The sequence below is a fragment of the Malus domestica genome, chromosome 17 (assembly GCF_042453785.1).
Source record: "Malus domestica chromosome 17, GDT2T_hap1".
NCBI lineage: Eukaryota > Viridiplantae > Streptophyta > Magnoliopsida > Rosales > Rosaceae > Malus > Malus domestica.
In genome coordinates this window covers 23,913,320-23,931,203 of record NC_091677.1, presented here as the reverse complement: position 1 = coordinate 23,931,203, position 17,884 = coordinate 23,913,320, and the positions used below count along the sequence as shown (strand labels likewise).

General features: G+C 39.7%; 1 protein-coding gene and 1 long non-coding RNA gene across 2 annotated transcripts; one reads left to right on the top strand and one right to left on the bottom strand.

Moving 5' to 3' along the window:
* Nucleotides 1-3,249: 3,249 nt before the first annotated feature.
* LOC139193281 (uncharacterized) lies at nucleotides 3,250-4,078 on the top strand. The gene is made up of 2 exons (XR_011577673.1): nucleotides 3,250-3,642; nucleotides 3,765-4,078. It is a non-coding gene; the product is annotated as an uncharacterized lncRNA (long non-coding RNA).
* A 968-nt stretch (nucleotides 4,079-5,046) lies between these two features.
* LOC103405496 (uncharacterized acetyltransferase At3g50280-like) lies at nucleotides 5,047-6,414 on the bottom strand. The gene has a single exon (XM_008344505.2). The coding sequence runs from the start codon at nucleotides 6,412-6,414 to the stop codon at nucleotides 5,047-5,049; it is 1,368 nt and encodes a 455-aa protein (XP_008342727.1).
* Nucleotides 6,415-17,884: the final 11,470 nt, after the last annotated feature.

Sequence of the window (17,884 nt, the reverse complement as noted above, 5' to 3'; positions counted from 1 at the left end):
ATGAGGCTAGATATACCTGACTAATATGTGTATATATACTCTCATGTGGTCGTTCTTTAAACAAATCAAGAAAACCAAATACAAGAAAAGGCAAAAAAAAATATAAAGGCAGAAAAATATGAAGGCAGTTGTGGTTATTATGTTTTTCCTATTGTTTGCTGGGGAAGCATATGCAAGTTTTGATAAATGTTATGCTAATTGTTACTTTCTATGCATCTTAGACATGAAAAAGAGAATTCCTTACGTGCTTAAGAAATTTCTGCCTTGCGCCTGGAAATGCATGAAGACCTGTTTGGTTCGTGGACCCTCCGCCAACCTTTACTACTGCAATCTTGGTTGTTCAATGGATGCTTGTGCCGATTCTTGTGACGGTATTAACTAAGATGTACAAATTTAATTAATTTTTGTTCTCTATATGAACAATTTTGTTAGTTTTTTTATTGATCGATTAATCTAATTAAATGGCACCTACCTACAAATGAATTGTAATATGATAGATTCAACGAAGATGGAAGGGTGTGTGAACCAGTGCTCAAACACCAGTTGCATTGTCAAAAGCTTTTAGCCTCCATAGTTATCTATATTTTTTCTCCAAATAATAAATAAATGAGAAGAGAATAACAATTATGAAGTTCATGTTAATTGTAAAGTTTAACTTTCATTAGTTTTCTTTGGGCACTTCTATCTCCTTAGTTATTCTTATCCATCAAGTAACTACATCTAATAACAAAAAAATATGTTGTAGTTAATATCGTTTATTCAAAAAGAAAGAAAAAAAGTATAATAAGGGATCTATTAATGACACTTCAAGATTTTTTTATTTTTATTTTTGTGTGTGTACATACGATAAGAGATCACTCAGAAATTAGCTCAAAGAGTTATTACAAACAAGGCAAGTCCTAAAGGCCCCATTAATGTTCTTTGGGCACCTCTCTTGTTACAGCTCGTTTTTAGTTTTATCGTATATTACTCACTGCGTGTGCAAAACTACCAAATGCCCTTGAAAGGCATAAGTGTTTTCCTAAGTTGACTTTTTGACTCAAGTTTGTTTTATTTTTTTTAGTATTTTATTTTTATAGTACTCGTCGATACGAACATGTAGACATAGGCATAAAAATACAAAATTGGAGAATCGAATAGAAGCGTATTAAAAAAATTGAAAAAAACAGTGTTGACTAAAAAATGTCAAAATCGAGTAAAAAATCAAACCAGACTAGCTCAAACCAATTCCAATCCCAGTTTTTGTAGTACCAAGAATGGGTGTAAATCAAACCGAACCGAGGATATAATTAATTCCTTAATTAAGTTTATTATTTACATACTTGAGTCACCCAATGATTGGTTAAAACCATGGTCTAAAATATCCATAATATCCCGATATTTCCATCGAAATTTCCGTGTTTTTGGACTACCGATATTTCCGATATCATCGATATTTTAGACCTTGCTAAGTCACTCATGTATCTTATCATGCAATTTATAAAGTGTAAAATATTGTACTGATTCATTATATATAAATGATTATGGTGTGTTTAAATTTCTTTCATTAATTACTACATATTTTCTACAATGAAAATGTTTGCCAACTCGCTATATAATCAACTTAAATCAGTTATATCTATCATGCAATGCATTTCTTTCTAATTTTTTGTAATAAACTAATAGATAATTGACTAAATAAACATCCTGCAAAGTTTCAATAAAAATTTCCAAGTTTTTCTTACAATTTCCGTAGTTTTTATTCAATTTTTATCGATATCGATAATATCCCGATATTTCCATTGAAATTTCCGTGTTTTTAGACTATTGATATTTCCAATATCATCGATATTTAATACCTTGGTTAAAACCAACTAGATTTATGTGGTTTCACCTGGTGCATATACACTAAATCCTTTCTTATTAGGTCTCCATTACTTTGTTATGAACAATGTTTGGCTACTCAAAGATGAGTAGGAACTCCTACTCAAAATTCATCGTGTTTGAATCACAGAACTTTGTGCTTATGATCAGAATCGTTCATATTATGACTCACAATGTAAAAATCATCTTTGCAAAAAAATGAATTAGAACTAAGGTTGTAGACCGTACATAATGTTTTTACCAATTTCATTCATTTTTTTGTACAATTTGATAACTCGACAACCTTAGTTTTAATTAATTTTTGTAGAGGCAATCTTTCTAAAGTGATTTATAATGTGAACGGTTCTGATTATAAACACAGTTCTATAAATCAATAATGAACAATTTGAGTAGGAACTCCTACTCCTTCTTTGAGTAGCCAAGTATTATTCCTCTCATAGACTCAGACTCTCTCTCGAAGTTAAGGAAATTGTAGTAATAGTCCTTTAACTTTAACCTAATTGGAGAAATGGTCCCTTAACTTTAACCTAATTGGAGCAATGTTCCCTTAACTTTAACCCAATTGTAGCCATGGTCATTCCAATATAACTCATTGTGACATAATTTTGATGGAGTTGATGAAAATGACCATAGTTGCACATTTTGATGAGTTAAGAGACCAATGGTCATGAATTTTTAGTTGATGGACCATTGCTACAATATTTTCCTTAAAGTCAAATCATTCATCCCTCACTCTCTTTCAATTTCACTCACTACAGTCTCCTCTTTTACTATTTTTCTCTTGAAGTCGAATCAAATCCTCTATCTCTCAAAGTTCAATCATTCCTCACTTTCTTTTTCAGTTTCACTCACTTCAGTCTCCTCCTTTCTCTCTCTAGAAATCAAATCGAATCCTTACCCTCAGACAATCAGACTCATTTAATAGTGATTCTGTCTCATTGAGACTCAAGAACACCTCTTCCTCTACCACCCCCAAAAGGTATGATGTTATTTTAGGGCAGTTTTATATGATGGTTTACTCAAAGGCCTTTCAAATAAAATGTTCCTTAAGATTTTCATAAGTCCTCACTTTTGTCCTCGCTTTCGTCCTTAAGATTGAAAATCAATAGAAGTGATCCCTAAGTTTGTTCAGCGTACATCATTTTGGTCATTCTGAAAAAAGATCTTCGTTACATTGAGGGTGTTTTTGTCCAATCAACTTCCTCACTTACTTTTCCATTTAACATAGATTTTTCATGAAATAATCAAAATAATTGATCATGGACAAACTTAAAGACCACTTTTATAGATTTTCAATGTTGGGGACCAAAGAAAGGACTTATGCAAATCCCAATGACGATTTTGGGTTAAAAAGCCTTATTCAGACTGATATGGGTATTCAAATTGAATTGTTGATTGTCTTATTGATCTGGGTTTATTCTAGTGTGTGCTGGGTTATCAAATTGATTAGGGTTTATTCGAATTGTTCTGGTATCATATTGATTAGGGTTTATTCTGGTGTGTGCTGGATTTTCAAATTCGGGTTATTCAAATTGATCTGGAATTGGTCTGGGTTTATGTAACGGCTCTCTGAGTTTTTTTATATTTGCATATGTGTGTTGCGGTGGGTGAGTTAACCACACGTGTGTTCTGGGTTTTCTTATTGATTTGCATATGTGTTTATGGGTTTATTTAACAGCTCTCTGAGTTTGCTTGTTGAATTTCTTATGGATAATGACATGGGCTTGCAGTGAGCGAGTTCTCTGGGGTGAAGGTTGATTGAATAGAGCAATATAACTGGTGTGTTGGCTTTACATTTCTATGTTCAAAATGTTTGATTGTGTACTTAAATTGAGATGTTAATAATTGGTGTCTTTCTTGTTTCTGAAATTTGATTGTTGTATGTTCATTTTTTGCTTCAGGAGTTAAATCACAAACGTATCAGTGCTCAGTGATTCTCATATGAAAACCTAACCTATGTATGATGTTGGTATGTTGGTATGTACTTTCTTGGAGGCACATCTAGCACTCGAGCTCCAAAAACTATTCAGTACTAGCAGCTGCCAAGGAAGGAAGGAACTGCCAATGCCAAGGAATTGCAGTGCTTGCTACCAAGGACTTGCTAGTATTGCTTTGCGTTTATTATGATCTTTCGGTTTTTAAGTTTTGAATTGGTTTGTAGAATTATGACTTTATCTTATGCATTTTGATTTGGTTTTTGAAAAGGATTTGCTTTCATTTGGTTTGTATATTGATTTAAAATTTGATTTTTTGCTTCTTGGACTAATTGAATGCAAGCCTTCAGTTTGGACATTTGGGTTGTTGATTACATGCAACTCTATTTTCTTAAAACCCAATACAATAGAAAGAAAAAAGAGTTATATGCTCTCAGGCCCAAAACCGTCTATGAAATCGAACCGAACTAGATCAATATTGTCTGGTCCGATTTGGTTCTCATAGTCAATATTAGGAAAAACTAAATCAAATTGAAATTGTAAAAAAAATCGGTTCAGTTTCGATTTGGAGGGTGAGCTGGATTGAACCGGACCATGCCCACACTTACGAACAAGTGAGCACAAAGAAACTGAAAACGGCTCTCCGATGACTTAGTTATAACATTTATTAGTTTAAGTTCACTTTAGTCCTAACGGTATAAATTAATTTAGGGTTTTTATTTTGAAAACCCTCACTCTCTCTCTTCCCTCTATTCGCTCTCTTCCTCTCGACAACTCTCTCCCTTTCTCAGAAACACAGTTGGCAGTCGGCGCAGTGAGTTCGCCGTCACAACCACCACCACTAGAATTCTTGTTGTTTATTTGATGAAGTATTCTTTCAAATTGACTTATGAGCTTTTATTGATGATTTATGAGATTTGACAACTATCTTTATTGAGCATGAGTATGACTATGAAATTGATTGTTTATGACTACATGGTATGCATTTCTACATTAGTTACGTGTTTACTTTTAATACATACAACTAATAGTAAACTAGTATGATCTTTAAGCTAATAGACGCTAGCTACGCAATCCTTAAATCAATTAATTGTAAATTATCGTTCATATGGAAAAATACCCAGAAAATAAAAATATGTGCACAATACATAAAAAAACCCCAAGAACTCCCCAATTTTCTCTAAAAAGAAAACGAAAAAAACAATAGAAAACTGAAGGTGCTCAAAAAAAAAAAAAAAAAAAAAAGAGTTCATTTGGACAAGCTGGCCAAGAACTCTGCGTCCTCGGCCAAATCTTGCAGTGTCTGAGGTGGCAAACAAGCTTCAAACTCTATACTTCCATCTTCTGCCCCAGGAGCCACTGTCAACTTTCCCTCAGCCTTGTTGGATGAGCCACTTTTAACTGCCAGAGGCCTTCCCCAACCAAAGTCATTACCGTACATATTGAACCGCGGTGAGCTTCCCGTCCCGAATGAGTAATCGCTTGCCAAATTATTCAGTTGGAACAGTTTTGGACTCTCTATCCATTCCTCCAAATACTTTCTCACCTCGTCTTTCGTCTTGGAAGCAATCATCTTGTTTATTTCCCAAGCCGCCCAGCCTAGTCCGTGCTCGAGCAAATCGATCACGGTGGATGTCGCCGTGCCAAACTGAACCAGATTTCCGAGGTACTCTTCAGGTAAAGGCGATTGGAATCTTTGTCTTAAGCCTATTTGTAAGGTATACTTGGTCTCTTGGTCGGGGTTGAAATGTTTGTTGCGGATTATGGACAACCAAAGATGAGCCAAGAGTGCTTGAAGGGATGAGATCTTAGTGGTGCCCATCTCAGCATTGGCTTTGGCTTTGAGTTGAGCAATTTTTTCTTTCGAAAATTTAAATATTCTTTGATGGAGGGCGGCGGGTGGTGTGGAAGACCTATTTTTCGGGATTTGATTGTGAAAGTTTGGAATTCGAACCGGAAAATCAATGATGCCGTCAAAAAATTCACGGCTGAAAATAGGAGGAGGTTGCGAAATTTTACCACAACTTGCAGTACTAGTTTCTGCATGCCGAGATATTTCTGACCAAGTATTGAAGAAAAGCCAAAATGTTGATCCATCAACGACAGAGTGGTTCATAGTGAAACCTATGAAAATGCCATCAACCAGCTCAGTTACTTGTACTGCAAGCAAGGGTTTGGACACGCCTTCATAGTTCAAAACTCCATTCATAAAAAAGAATGAGTGAACAATGTCACTGGGAACCAAAACAGGGTCAAGAATATCAGCAACCGTGACACCATCAGCAACAGCATAGACAAATTGGGCTCCGGTGCCATTGCAATCGACGGAGAAGGAGGTGATGTTGTCGTCTTCATTTTCGGTGATGGCAAGACGGCCGGCAAGGGGATAGAAGATGTCCAGTGTGAGGGAGAGGGAGGCTTGTAGGTGTTGGATCAAGCTTTTGTTTGGGTACTTGTCATAAGTAGTGGAGTTTGGTTTGTGGAAGAGAAGGCCCTTTTGGGCGTAGCCGAATAGGATGAACTGCAGATCCCATGGGGTTAACTCAATTCTCTGAGTGGACTCGTTCTGGCTTGTGGGTTGAACAGTGGTTGTGGAGATGCAGCGAACGTGTCCCATCGATCAATATTTCTGTTTGAAAAGAGCACACTTGACTTGGCGGCTACTTGTAAACTTTTATAGGTGAGGCAGCATGAGTCACACGCTGCCTCTTATTCAAAACTTATTTGAGCCCTTGCCAATTACAGAACCAAAAATGCCCGATGATTTAAAACGTGAATGGTAACTGGTGGTGACTCATCACATAATGAGAGGACCACTTTCAATTGTCTGGCAACTGGAGCCATCAATCAACCAAATCTTCAAATATTTGAGTGGAAAATTAGTTATCATTCGTTTGAAAATGTTTTTAAAATAATTGAAAGTGTTTTTTGTGAAATTGATTTTGGTTTTCAAAAGCAGTTAAGTACTTTAAAAGGGCATTTCACTTATGTGGGGTAGCAAATCCTATTTGCCTAGGCCTTTCCTGATACTCTTAGGATGCGTTTATTATACCTGACTATCTTAGACTGGACTAACTTCATGAACTAAGCTGGATTGACTTGCCATGGACTAAGTAGTATAAGGATAATGAAGCGTTTGGTGCAATGTCGAACCAAATGACGGATAAAATTATTTTAGAGTTAAAATACTTTTTTTGTCATTTTTAATTCATTTTATTAATATTTTATTATTATTAATACACACTTTTTTTATTTGACTCTCTCCCCCAAACCCTCTATTTTTATTCTTTGGTTTGCATTCTGTTATTCGCAAGCCCATATTTTCTCCCACTAATAATCAAACCGATAAACTCTCTTCTTTTCATTTGCTTTCTCTTCAATTAAAACCCATATTTCTCTTCTATTAATTTACTTTCTCTCCAAATCAAACCTAGAAAAATCCCAATTTTTTTTTTCAATTTGCAGAGGCTCGGATCGTCGGATTTGCAAATTGATTCTACTGATCATCGGGTTTGCAAATTGATTTCTATTGATCTATGCAAATCAATGACAAACTTGCGGACGAATCTTCTTGGTGGAGCACTTAATGACCTCAAGAAGGATGCGACGGTCGGAGAAGAAAAGCTTAATGGCAGTGGGATGGAGATCTGTGGAAGACAACTGAGGACGTCGAAGCCTTAGTATGATGATGATGCGAAGCGCTGGTCTTAGCAATCCCATCCTTTTTGCCTGGCCTCGCTAAACTTAGCTAGTGAAGAGTTTAGTCGGAACGAGTCCGAGCTAGTCCTATTAAACTCAGTCCTGGCTTGCACCAAACACAGATTAATATTCTTAGCTAAGTCTATCTAGTCCAGTGAGGATTAGTGTGTGCAAACAAACACGCCCTTAAATGACATAACTTCATAATATTTCAACTATAAAAATTATACTCCAACTTTATATGTAAAACTTCAAAATATAATATTTTATATTTTTATTGTATTTTACTTTTGTGATAAATATATATTTTCCCTTCACACACCTCCATGAGAAGGGAGGATGCATCCATACCTATGATCAAAACGTAGATAATTTCACTATTTTACACCAATCGCTTCCGTTTTCTCGTCTCTAAGCTTTCTGTTCTTGCTCGTCACATCAACTTACGGGGCTGTGATCGATAATATTATCTAATTCCTGATTTGTAGAGATCTTTCATGATCTCTGATTGATTCCCAAATCATTTAGATTAGCCTTCCTATTATGTAATCCTTGTACTGTATACCTAGCCCTTGTAACAATATATATTGAATTAGAATTTTTTTTTGTCAAATGATAGATTTGTTAGATTAGGAAGCCACTTTTCTCTACCACTGTGGTAGAAGGCAACCCTCAAAACCTATGAGGAATTTAGCCACATACCTCTACTTTCTCTACTTTCTTCGCTGTGCTTTCTGCAATTCCATTGCAGTACCATAATCTTATACTCACAACCCGATCTCGATAGGACACTCATTTAGTCTTATGGAGATATAAATGCTTAAAGGCACTAGCCAAGGAGGGTATAACTGTATGAAACAAAATAAAGTGTATGCTCAAATCAACTCGATCATTGGTCCATATTTCTTGACTATGAAGAAAGTTGAGGTTCTACCATAAAATCAATTGGTAATATGGGGAGTAACCAAACTTCTTATAAGCCCATGCAAGGTGATAACAGTTCATAGAGAATCGAAGAGATGAATTTCTGTATATTGCTTGAATGAATGTTACAAGGTTCTTACACACTTATATAGCTCAATGGCTACCTTATCTCTTAAGCTACTAGTACTAACAGTTCTAACTAATTTTCCCACCAATTCTAACTAACTTCCAAATATATCAATTGCCTTACTTAACAGTTTGCCATATCAGCACCATTTTACCTTTTTGACCATACTACCCTTCTTATCAATTGACACTGGTCAATATCCCCCCTCAATCGTAACTTGGGTTACCAAGTTTAAGATTGTAACAGTGCTTTACAAAGGAGGGACCATGTAACCCCTTCGTCAATATATCTATAGATTGGTCTTCAGTGGGAATGTAGGAAACTTCCAAATCACCTTGATGCACTTTCTCCCAAACAAAGTGGTAATCCATATCCAAGTGTTTAATTCTAAAGTGAAACACTGGATTTGCACTCAATGCAATCGTAGACATGTTATCACAATGTATAACTAGTGGTGTTGGTAGAAATACCTTTAAGTCTTTCACGACTGCCCTTATCCAAGTTAAATCAACCGCAGTGTGAGCCAAAGCTTTGTATTCAGCTTTGTTTGTACCATACTTGACTAATCCTGAAACTATTGAGCACCGGTTAACGTTATACCGTCAAAGACCCATAAGAGTTTTCCTACAACTAGGAGGCCAATCACAGGGCGACACGTGTTGACATCAGAAGCCAATCATAGCGCGACACGTGTCAACATCAGAAGCCAATCACAATACGACACGTGTCAATGTCAGAATGAAACTAGAAACTCTCTTCTATAAATAGAGATCATTCTCTCACAATATTTCCTAATGTCATTTGTACTAAATCATTCACTAGTACTCACTAAAGGAAAGCTTGAACCTATGTACTTATGTAAACCCTTCACAATTAATGAGAACTCCTCTACTCCGTGGACGTAGCCAATCTGGGTGAACCACGTACATCTTGTGTTTGCTTCCCCGTCCCTATCCATTTACATACTTATCCACACTAGTGACTGGAGCAATCTAGCGAAGGTTACAAACTTAACACTTTTTGTTGTACCAAAGTCCCCACTAATTTTGTGCATCAACATTTGGCGCCGTCTGTGGGAACGACACTTATTCCCACTCTCTTCAGCTTTGTCAAACTGGTTTCCACCATTCATACACTCTTTTTTTACCAGGCATCCATTTCCAACATGGGGAGGGAAGGAAGCCACAACACACAGAATGACACCCCTCTTGCACCTAGTGCGAAGCAACGAAAGAAGGAAAGAAAGAGGGTTGCTCTTCAAGCTAAAGTCAATGAGCTAGAAGCTCAAAACAACAAGATAGCAATGAAGAATGAGGTCATCCAAGAGCAGTATGAGAAACTCTTTGAGATGCTCTATGAAACTATGCGTACTCAAACACACGAGCTTGTTGCCCCTGTGGACATCAACCATTATCTGGGTGCCCCCCAACACGGAGGGTCACCTTCTTCGACATGGGTATCCCTGATGAGGAGCAAGCTAATTATCAAAACATTGATCAACATGAGACTTTTCTCAACTTAGTTGCTTCGACCCGAAGCAGGAGAAGTAGAGGAAGACACCTAATTGTAGAAGGGTTGGAAGGATCGAAAGCTGTTTATCGTGACTACTGAGACTTCCTAAAGCAACGTCGAGAAAATCCCCTCCATATATGCTCGAAGATCAATGACCCAAGGGTTTCTAAAAGACTCGGTCCCCTCCCACGACCCAGGCTAGTTGCCAATCTAGGGAAGGAACGACATGTCCTAGAGGAACATGAAGGTACATGAGACTCTGAGGTATTCCGACAAACTCGCCCTAGAAGTCAGTACGGCGAGTCCAAGGAAAAATCACACGCCCTTGCTCAAATTTTCCTACTTCCAAGATGCGATGAAGACTTACGAAAGAAAATCCCAGTGGTACATGACTTCACACAAGACCTTCTTGTCCTACAACTCTTTGAGGAAGTAAACAAGTTGAAGGCCGAATGTCAGGCCAAGATACCTAACTGGAACCAACTCAGGCCTGGCCCTCTCACAAGGAGGATCCTCGACACCACATTCAAGCGAAGATAAAACAAAAGCTTGGTTTACAACTCTATATTGGAAGAGATGACCCAATTGAACACCTTAACCTTTTTGAGTCCACCATGGTATATCAGATGCACACCGACGAAGAGCGATGTATTCTCTTCCCCTCCACCCTTTCTGGCGGAGCTCTAAACTGGTATTGTCGTCTTCCACCTGAGACAGTAGACTCATTTGAGGAACTGAGGAAACTGTTTGTCTCTCAACACATCTTCCAGATCGATCGCTTGCATTCTGCAGATGACTTGTACACTAGCTAGACGAGTCATTACGTATGTATGCTGGCCGCTTCAACCATAGGTATTCCCGTTGTGCCGAGGCAGATGACAAGACTGCCCTCAAAGCCTTCACGGCAGGCCTACGTGACTGTTTCTTCAAGTACATGATTAATGCCAACACTTGGAAGACTTACTCTGAGATGATGACACATGCTTACAACCATGCCTCCGCCGAGGCAAGGACATATCAAGGGAAACCCCCCATAGCCACCCCTTATCAGTAAGTAGGGAGTGGAAGCCAGATCCAACCAAATGAGAAGACCTTGACCTTGCAAACGGCAGCAGTGCCTTCCCCTGCCTTACTTAATACTTTGCTAAGTTAACAGACATATCAATCTCAGGGAAAAAGGAAAGATTTCCATCCTCACCAGTCTCATTTTAGTAAAAGGAGTAAGGGACACTACCACGATAATCAAGGGTATCGCTATGATAATCCCCGACTCCAGGCAGTCAACACAGTGGGTCAAACACGTGTCAGGACAACCCCTACCCCGAGGTATGAGGCATACACACCCTTGAACGCCACATGCGTGACCATTTACCCCAGCATAGCACACTTGATACCGAAGCCAAAGCTGAGGCACTCGGATTACAAGCCCACGAAGAACACGGGCACGTTTTGCTGCTACCACGAGCATAACGGCCATGATGGTGAGAAGTGTATCACCCTTCGTGATCATATTGAAGCTTTGGCATGTGAAGGAAAAATCCTTCACCCTCCAAGGGGTAACCGTAACCAATGCTAGGTGAATATGATATATTCCATAAGTGGTGGCACACCCATATCTAAATCTTTCAACAGGGCCATGAAAAATAGTGAACAAGCTTTAAGGTCTGGCCACCAAGTGTTTCACGTGGAAGACACGGGGGCTTCGGTTAATATCATGTTTGCTGAAGCTTTCAGGGCACTTAATGTAGTTGAACACTTGCTTGATCGCTCGATTTCCCTTTTGATAAGCTTCTCCGGTGATATCGTGCAACCTTTGGGGAGCATATACTTACCTTTCACCATTGGTACATGCCCTTACACATCTACCATTACCACTAATTTCCTGGTGGTTGATTGCCCAACGGCATACAATGTCATCTTCGGACGTACATACATCAATGATCCCAAGGCCATGGTATCCACACATATGTTGTTGATGAAATTTCTAACCCTCTATGGCAATGGTTACATCAGAGGAGATCAACTTAGTGCACGATCATGTTACAACACTTCGGTCAAGCAACAGCACCTGCTTGTGCCCAAGGAAACCCTTTCTATACATGACCAAGTCATAAAGACCAGCCCAGACGAAGCCAACTTGGATCTTCACGGTGGTAACAGCCAACCCGACGATCCTCGAGATGACTCTTTCACCCATCAAGCACAACCCGCTGAAGAGTTGGAGAAGGTCTTTATCTCAAAAGATTATCCGGATCGCATGGTGAAGATTGGTACCACCTTGTCACCACCCATTCGGTTGGCATTGAATTTTTTTTTTTTGCAAGAGAACACTGAGGTCTTCGCCTGGTCATATGAGGACATGCCAGGCATCTTTCCCAATATAATCTATCATCGCTTAAGTATTGACCCCAAGACCAAGCCAGTGAGACAGAAGCGAAGATCTTATGACGCTGAATGGTACGAGACAATGAAGGTAGAAGTTGAAAAACTTAAAGGCGTAGGCTTCGTCCGCGAAGTCAATTATCCAACGTGGGTAGTAAATGTTGTCTTTGTTAAGAAGAATCCGACCAAGGAAAGTCTCATGCTCCAAAAGGTCTTGTGGAGAATGTGTGTCGATTACACCGACCTAAATAAAGGATGCTCGAATGATAGCTTTCCTCTACCTCTCATAGACAGACTTATAGACTATACGGCAGGGTGTGAACTCTTGAGCTTCATGGATGCTTACTCAGGATACAACCAAATCCTCATGAACCCTCCAGACCAAGAACACACAGCCTTCACTACTGACAGGGGACTATATTGCCATAAAGTCATACCATTCGGCCTAAAGAGTGCAGGAGCGACTTATCAGAGACTGGTCAATTCAATGTTCGCCGAACAGATTGGGAAAAGCATGGAAGTTTACGTTGATGATATGCTAGTCAAGAGCAAACATGCTGACTAACACATCACCAACCTATCTGAAACTTTCACCATTCTGAAGAGGTATCGAATGAGGTTGAACCCCAACAAATGTGCCTTCATCGTAGGCTCTGGCAAATTCTTAGGCTTCATAATAAGCCAACGAGGCATTGACGCTAATCCCGAGAAGATCAAAGCAATCCTTGACATGAATGAACCGGTAACTTCAAAAGACATCCAGAGCTTTACTGGCAAGGTGGCAGCCTTAACTAGGTTCATCTCTAAGGCCATAGACAGATGTGCTCATTTCTTCAAAGCACTTAAGGGAAGTAAGAAGTACATTACATGGACTGTTGAATGTGCTGAGGCATTCAAAAACCTCAAAGACTACATGAGTAAAGCCCCTTTGCTCTCCAAACCTGAGGTTGGTGACTCTCATTATCTATTTGTCGGTATCGGCTTCAACAGTAAGTTCCGTTCTCATTTGAAAGGATGGTAATGTCGAACGACCTGTTTACTACGCTAGCAAGGCCTTACAAGATGCGGAGACACGATACTCCAAAATTGAGAAATTGGCTCTAGCATTGGTTATGTCTGCTCGAAAACTTCACCCTTACTTCCAAGCACACTCCATTATCATGATTACCAATCATCCTCTTCGACAGATACTCCAAAGTCTTGACATTTCTGGGCGAATGATCAAATGGGTGATAGCATTGGGTGAGTTTGACATCTCCTACCAACTAAAGCCAGCTGAGAAGGTCCAAGCAGTGGCAGACTTCATCGTTGACTTCACATATCCTGTTGACATTGTTTCTACACCTAAAGAAGTGGTTTCAATACCCTCGGAAGCTTAGACAATAAAACCAACAGCCCCAGCATGGAATCTATATGTTGATGGCTCGTCTAACCAACAAGGTTGTGGAGCTGGACTAGTCCTTACGACCCCTGACAAAGTGGCGATGAAGTATACTCTTCGTTTCAAATTCAAGGCGTCGAACAATGAGACCAAATATGAAGCCCTCCTAGCAGGTTTACATTTGGCCAAACACCTTGGGGTTAAACGAATTGATATCTTCAGTGACTCCCAATTGTTGGTTAACCAGGTCACCAACAACTTTGACGCTAAGGATAGCTCCATGGCTGCATATTTGGCATAAACACAATTGTTGCTTAAGCACTTCCACTACTAGATCACCCAAATTCCTCGAGCGGTGAACAGTCATGTAGATGCTTTGGCTCGCCATGCCTCAGCGGTGGAAGATAAGATTGGGAGAAAAATTCAGGTCGAATTGTTGGCAGCACCAAGCACCATGGCTATGGAAGTGTGTAACTTACAACAGGGGGATAGTTGGATTACCCCGATTTATAGATTCCTTGCTCATGACACCATTCCAAATGACAAAGTCCAAGCTAAGCAGATTCGATACAAGGCTACCTGTTACTTGATCATTAATGACCAACTCTACAAGCGGGGTTGTAACCTACCATACCTAAGATGCCTTACGCCCGCAGAGGCGGAAACTGTTATTCGAGAAATACATGAAGGAGTCTACGGAGATCATGCTGGATTTCGATCCCTAGCACATAAGGCTTTTCGCCAAAGATATTACTGGCCAACACTCCACCAAGATGCCATCAGAATATCCCACTCATGTGATAAGTGTCAACGCTACGCAACAATTCCTCACTCCCCTCCCGAGCCGCTCACTCTTATGATCAACCCTTGGGCCTTCACCCAATGGGGACTTGATTTGATCGGCCCAATGCCTGCAGGGAAGGGCAAGGTTCGCTATGCAATCATTGCAGTTGACTACTTCACAAAATGGGCTTAAGTAGAACCATTGGCAACCATTACTGAGGCAAAAAAGAAGACTTCGTATGGAAGAACATCATTTGCAAATTCGGCATTCCCAATGCGATAGTCATTGACAACGGGCTAAGTTCGACAACAATAAGTTCAGGATGTTCTGCTCAACTTATGTTTTGCCTCCCCAACTCATCCCCAGTCTAATGGACAAGTTGAAGCCATAAACAAAATAATCAAGCGAACTTTGAAAACCAGCTTGGACAAAGCTAAAGGTTGTTGGCCAGAATTTGTACCCCAAGTTCTTTGGTCATACCGCACTTCGTATCGAACATTAACAGGAGAAACCCCATTCTCACTTGCCTTTGGTACAAAGGCAGTTGTCCCAGTTGAGCTTAAGCAAGCAATGTTCCGAGTCTAGAACTACGTGCAAAGTGAAAATGACGAACAACTTACCCTCAATTTAGATCTAGTCGAGGAACACAAAAACCAGGCTCATTTGAGGAATGTCGCCTACAAGCAGTGCATCTCCAACTAATATGACTCCAGGGTCAAACCTCGTTCTTTCAAAGTGGGGGATTGGGTATTGAAGAAAAGATTACTCTGCGATAGAGTCCCGAGTGAAATAACACTTAGTCCAAACTGGGATGGACCGTTTGAAGTTGTTGGCATCAGTCGTCCTGGCTCCTACAAGCTTAGAAGCTCCGATGGCAAGACCCTTGGCCATCCATGGAACGCTGATCACTTGAAGTACTATTACAAGTAAACTCACATTATATAAGTGTTAAGCTTCAGCCGTTCGGCATCCTATGCAACGAAGACTATTTGGCATGAATTCACTAAAGAGGTGATTTAGACAACTCGGTCCTAATCCTCTTACATTCCTAGCAATGAAACACTTGGGTTCAAAGCTTCAACATGAATGCTTCCAACATGAAACAAATTCTAAGTATATGTCAACAAGACTATACAAATAAACGAACAGCTTCACAATATATTCGTTCAATCATACATTCCAACATATTCGTACATAAGCCAACTGTGCTTTGAAAAGGTTCAACATACTTTGTGTCATTCGACACTTGCTACAATGTGCCTAGACACCTTGCCCTTATTCTCACCAACCAGGTGATGAAATGTGAGAAGGAACTCATCTTTATGCCACCAACCAGGTGATGAAATGTACAACCCATACTCTTCTTCATGCCACCAACCAGGTGAAGAATGAACTCATCTTCATGCCATCAACCAGGTGATGAAATGTACAACCCGTACTCTCCTTCATGCCACAAACTAGGTGATGAAATGTACAACCCGTACTATAATATCATTTTGCAACTTGCCACTCATGCCACCAACCAGGTGAAGAAGGAACTTATCTTTATGCCACCAACCAGGTGATGAAATGTACAGCCCATATTCTAATATCATTTGGCAACTTGCCATTCATGCCACCAACCAGGTGATGAAATGTACAACCCGTACTCTCCTTCATGCCACCAATCAGGTGATGAAATGTACAACCCATACTCTAATATCATTTGGCAACTTGCCACTCATGCCACCAACCAGGTGAAGAAGGAACTCATCTTCATGCCACCAACCAGGTGATGAAATGTATAACCCGTACTCTCCCTCATGCCACCAACCAGGTGATGAAATGTACAACCCCTACTCTAATATCATTTGGCAACTTGCCATTCATGCCGCCAACCAGGGGAAGAAGGAACTCATCCTCGTGCCACCAACCAGGTGATAAAATATAATGAAAGGTGATGACGGAACTCACCTTCATACCACTAACCAAGTGATGAAAGCAACTCACAATTCATTCTACCTACCAGAAGACGAGTGGTACAACTTGTACATGTGAATTCCTAGCATTCATAAATAATCAAAAACCCTCAAGCTTGACAACTCAACTATGGGAGCACTTATGCCCAACAAGAGTTATAGTCACTAACAAAGCTTTATTGCAAGCCAACAACAACTTCAGTGCATGGCATACGAAGATCAAGCTATTTAACTTTCTTGTATCTACTTCAAACATTTCCCCACTGTAACAATGCAAACACTACAACTCGTAGAAAGCTTCACACACTCTTGATCAAGACAGTGTGAAGCAAAATCAATTTGTGGTGCCAACAAGAGCTTCATCAATGGAGGGCAACCATAATTCTCAAAAGCTTCACACACTCTTGATCAAGACAGTGTGAAGCAAAACCAATTTATGGCGCCAACAAGAACTTCATCAAAGGAGGGCAACCACAATTCTCAAAAGCTTCACACATTCTTGATCAAGACAGTCTGAAGCAAAATAAATTTATGATGCCAACAAGAGCTTCATCAATGGAGGGCAACCACAATTCTCAAAAGCTTCACACATTTTTGATCAAGATAGTGTGAAGCAAAACCAATTAATGTTGCCAACAAGAGCTTCATCAAAGAAGGGCAACCACAATTCTCAAAAGCTTCACACACTCTTGATCAAGACAGTGTGAAGCAAAACCAATTTATGGTGCCAACAAGAGCTTCATCAAAGGAGGGTAACCACAATTCTCAAAAGCTTCACACACTCTTGATCAAGACAGTATGAAGCAAAACCAATTTATGGTGCCAACAAAAGCTTCATCAATGGAGGACAACTACAAATTCTCAAAAGCTTCACATTATCTTGATCAAGATAGTGTGAAGCAAAATCAATTCATGGTACCCAACAAAAGCTTCAACTCCAAAGCTTCACCTACAAAGCTTCAACTCCAAAGCTTCACCTACAAAAGCTTCAACACAAAAGCTTCACCCACAAAAGCTTCAACACAAAAGCTTCACCTACAAAAGCTTGACGCACAAAAGCTTGACCCACAAAAGCTTGACTTACAAAGGCTTGACCCACAAAAGCTTGACCCACAAAAGCTTCACCCACAAAAGCTTCACCCACAAAAGCTTTACCCATAAAAGCTTGGCCCACAAAAGCTTTACCCACAAAAGCTTGACCCACAAAAGCTTCACCTACAAAAGCTTGACCCACAAAAGCTTGACCGACAAAAGCTTGACCCACAAAAGCTTGACCCACAAAAGCTTGACCCACGAAAGCTTCACCTACAAAGCTTCAAC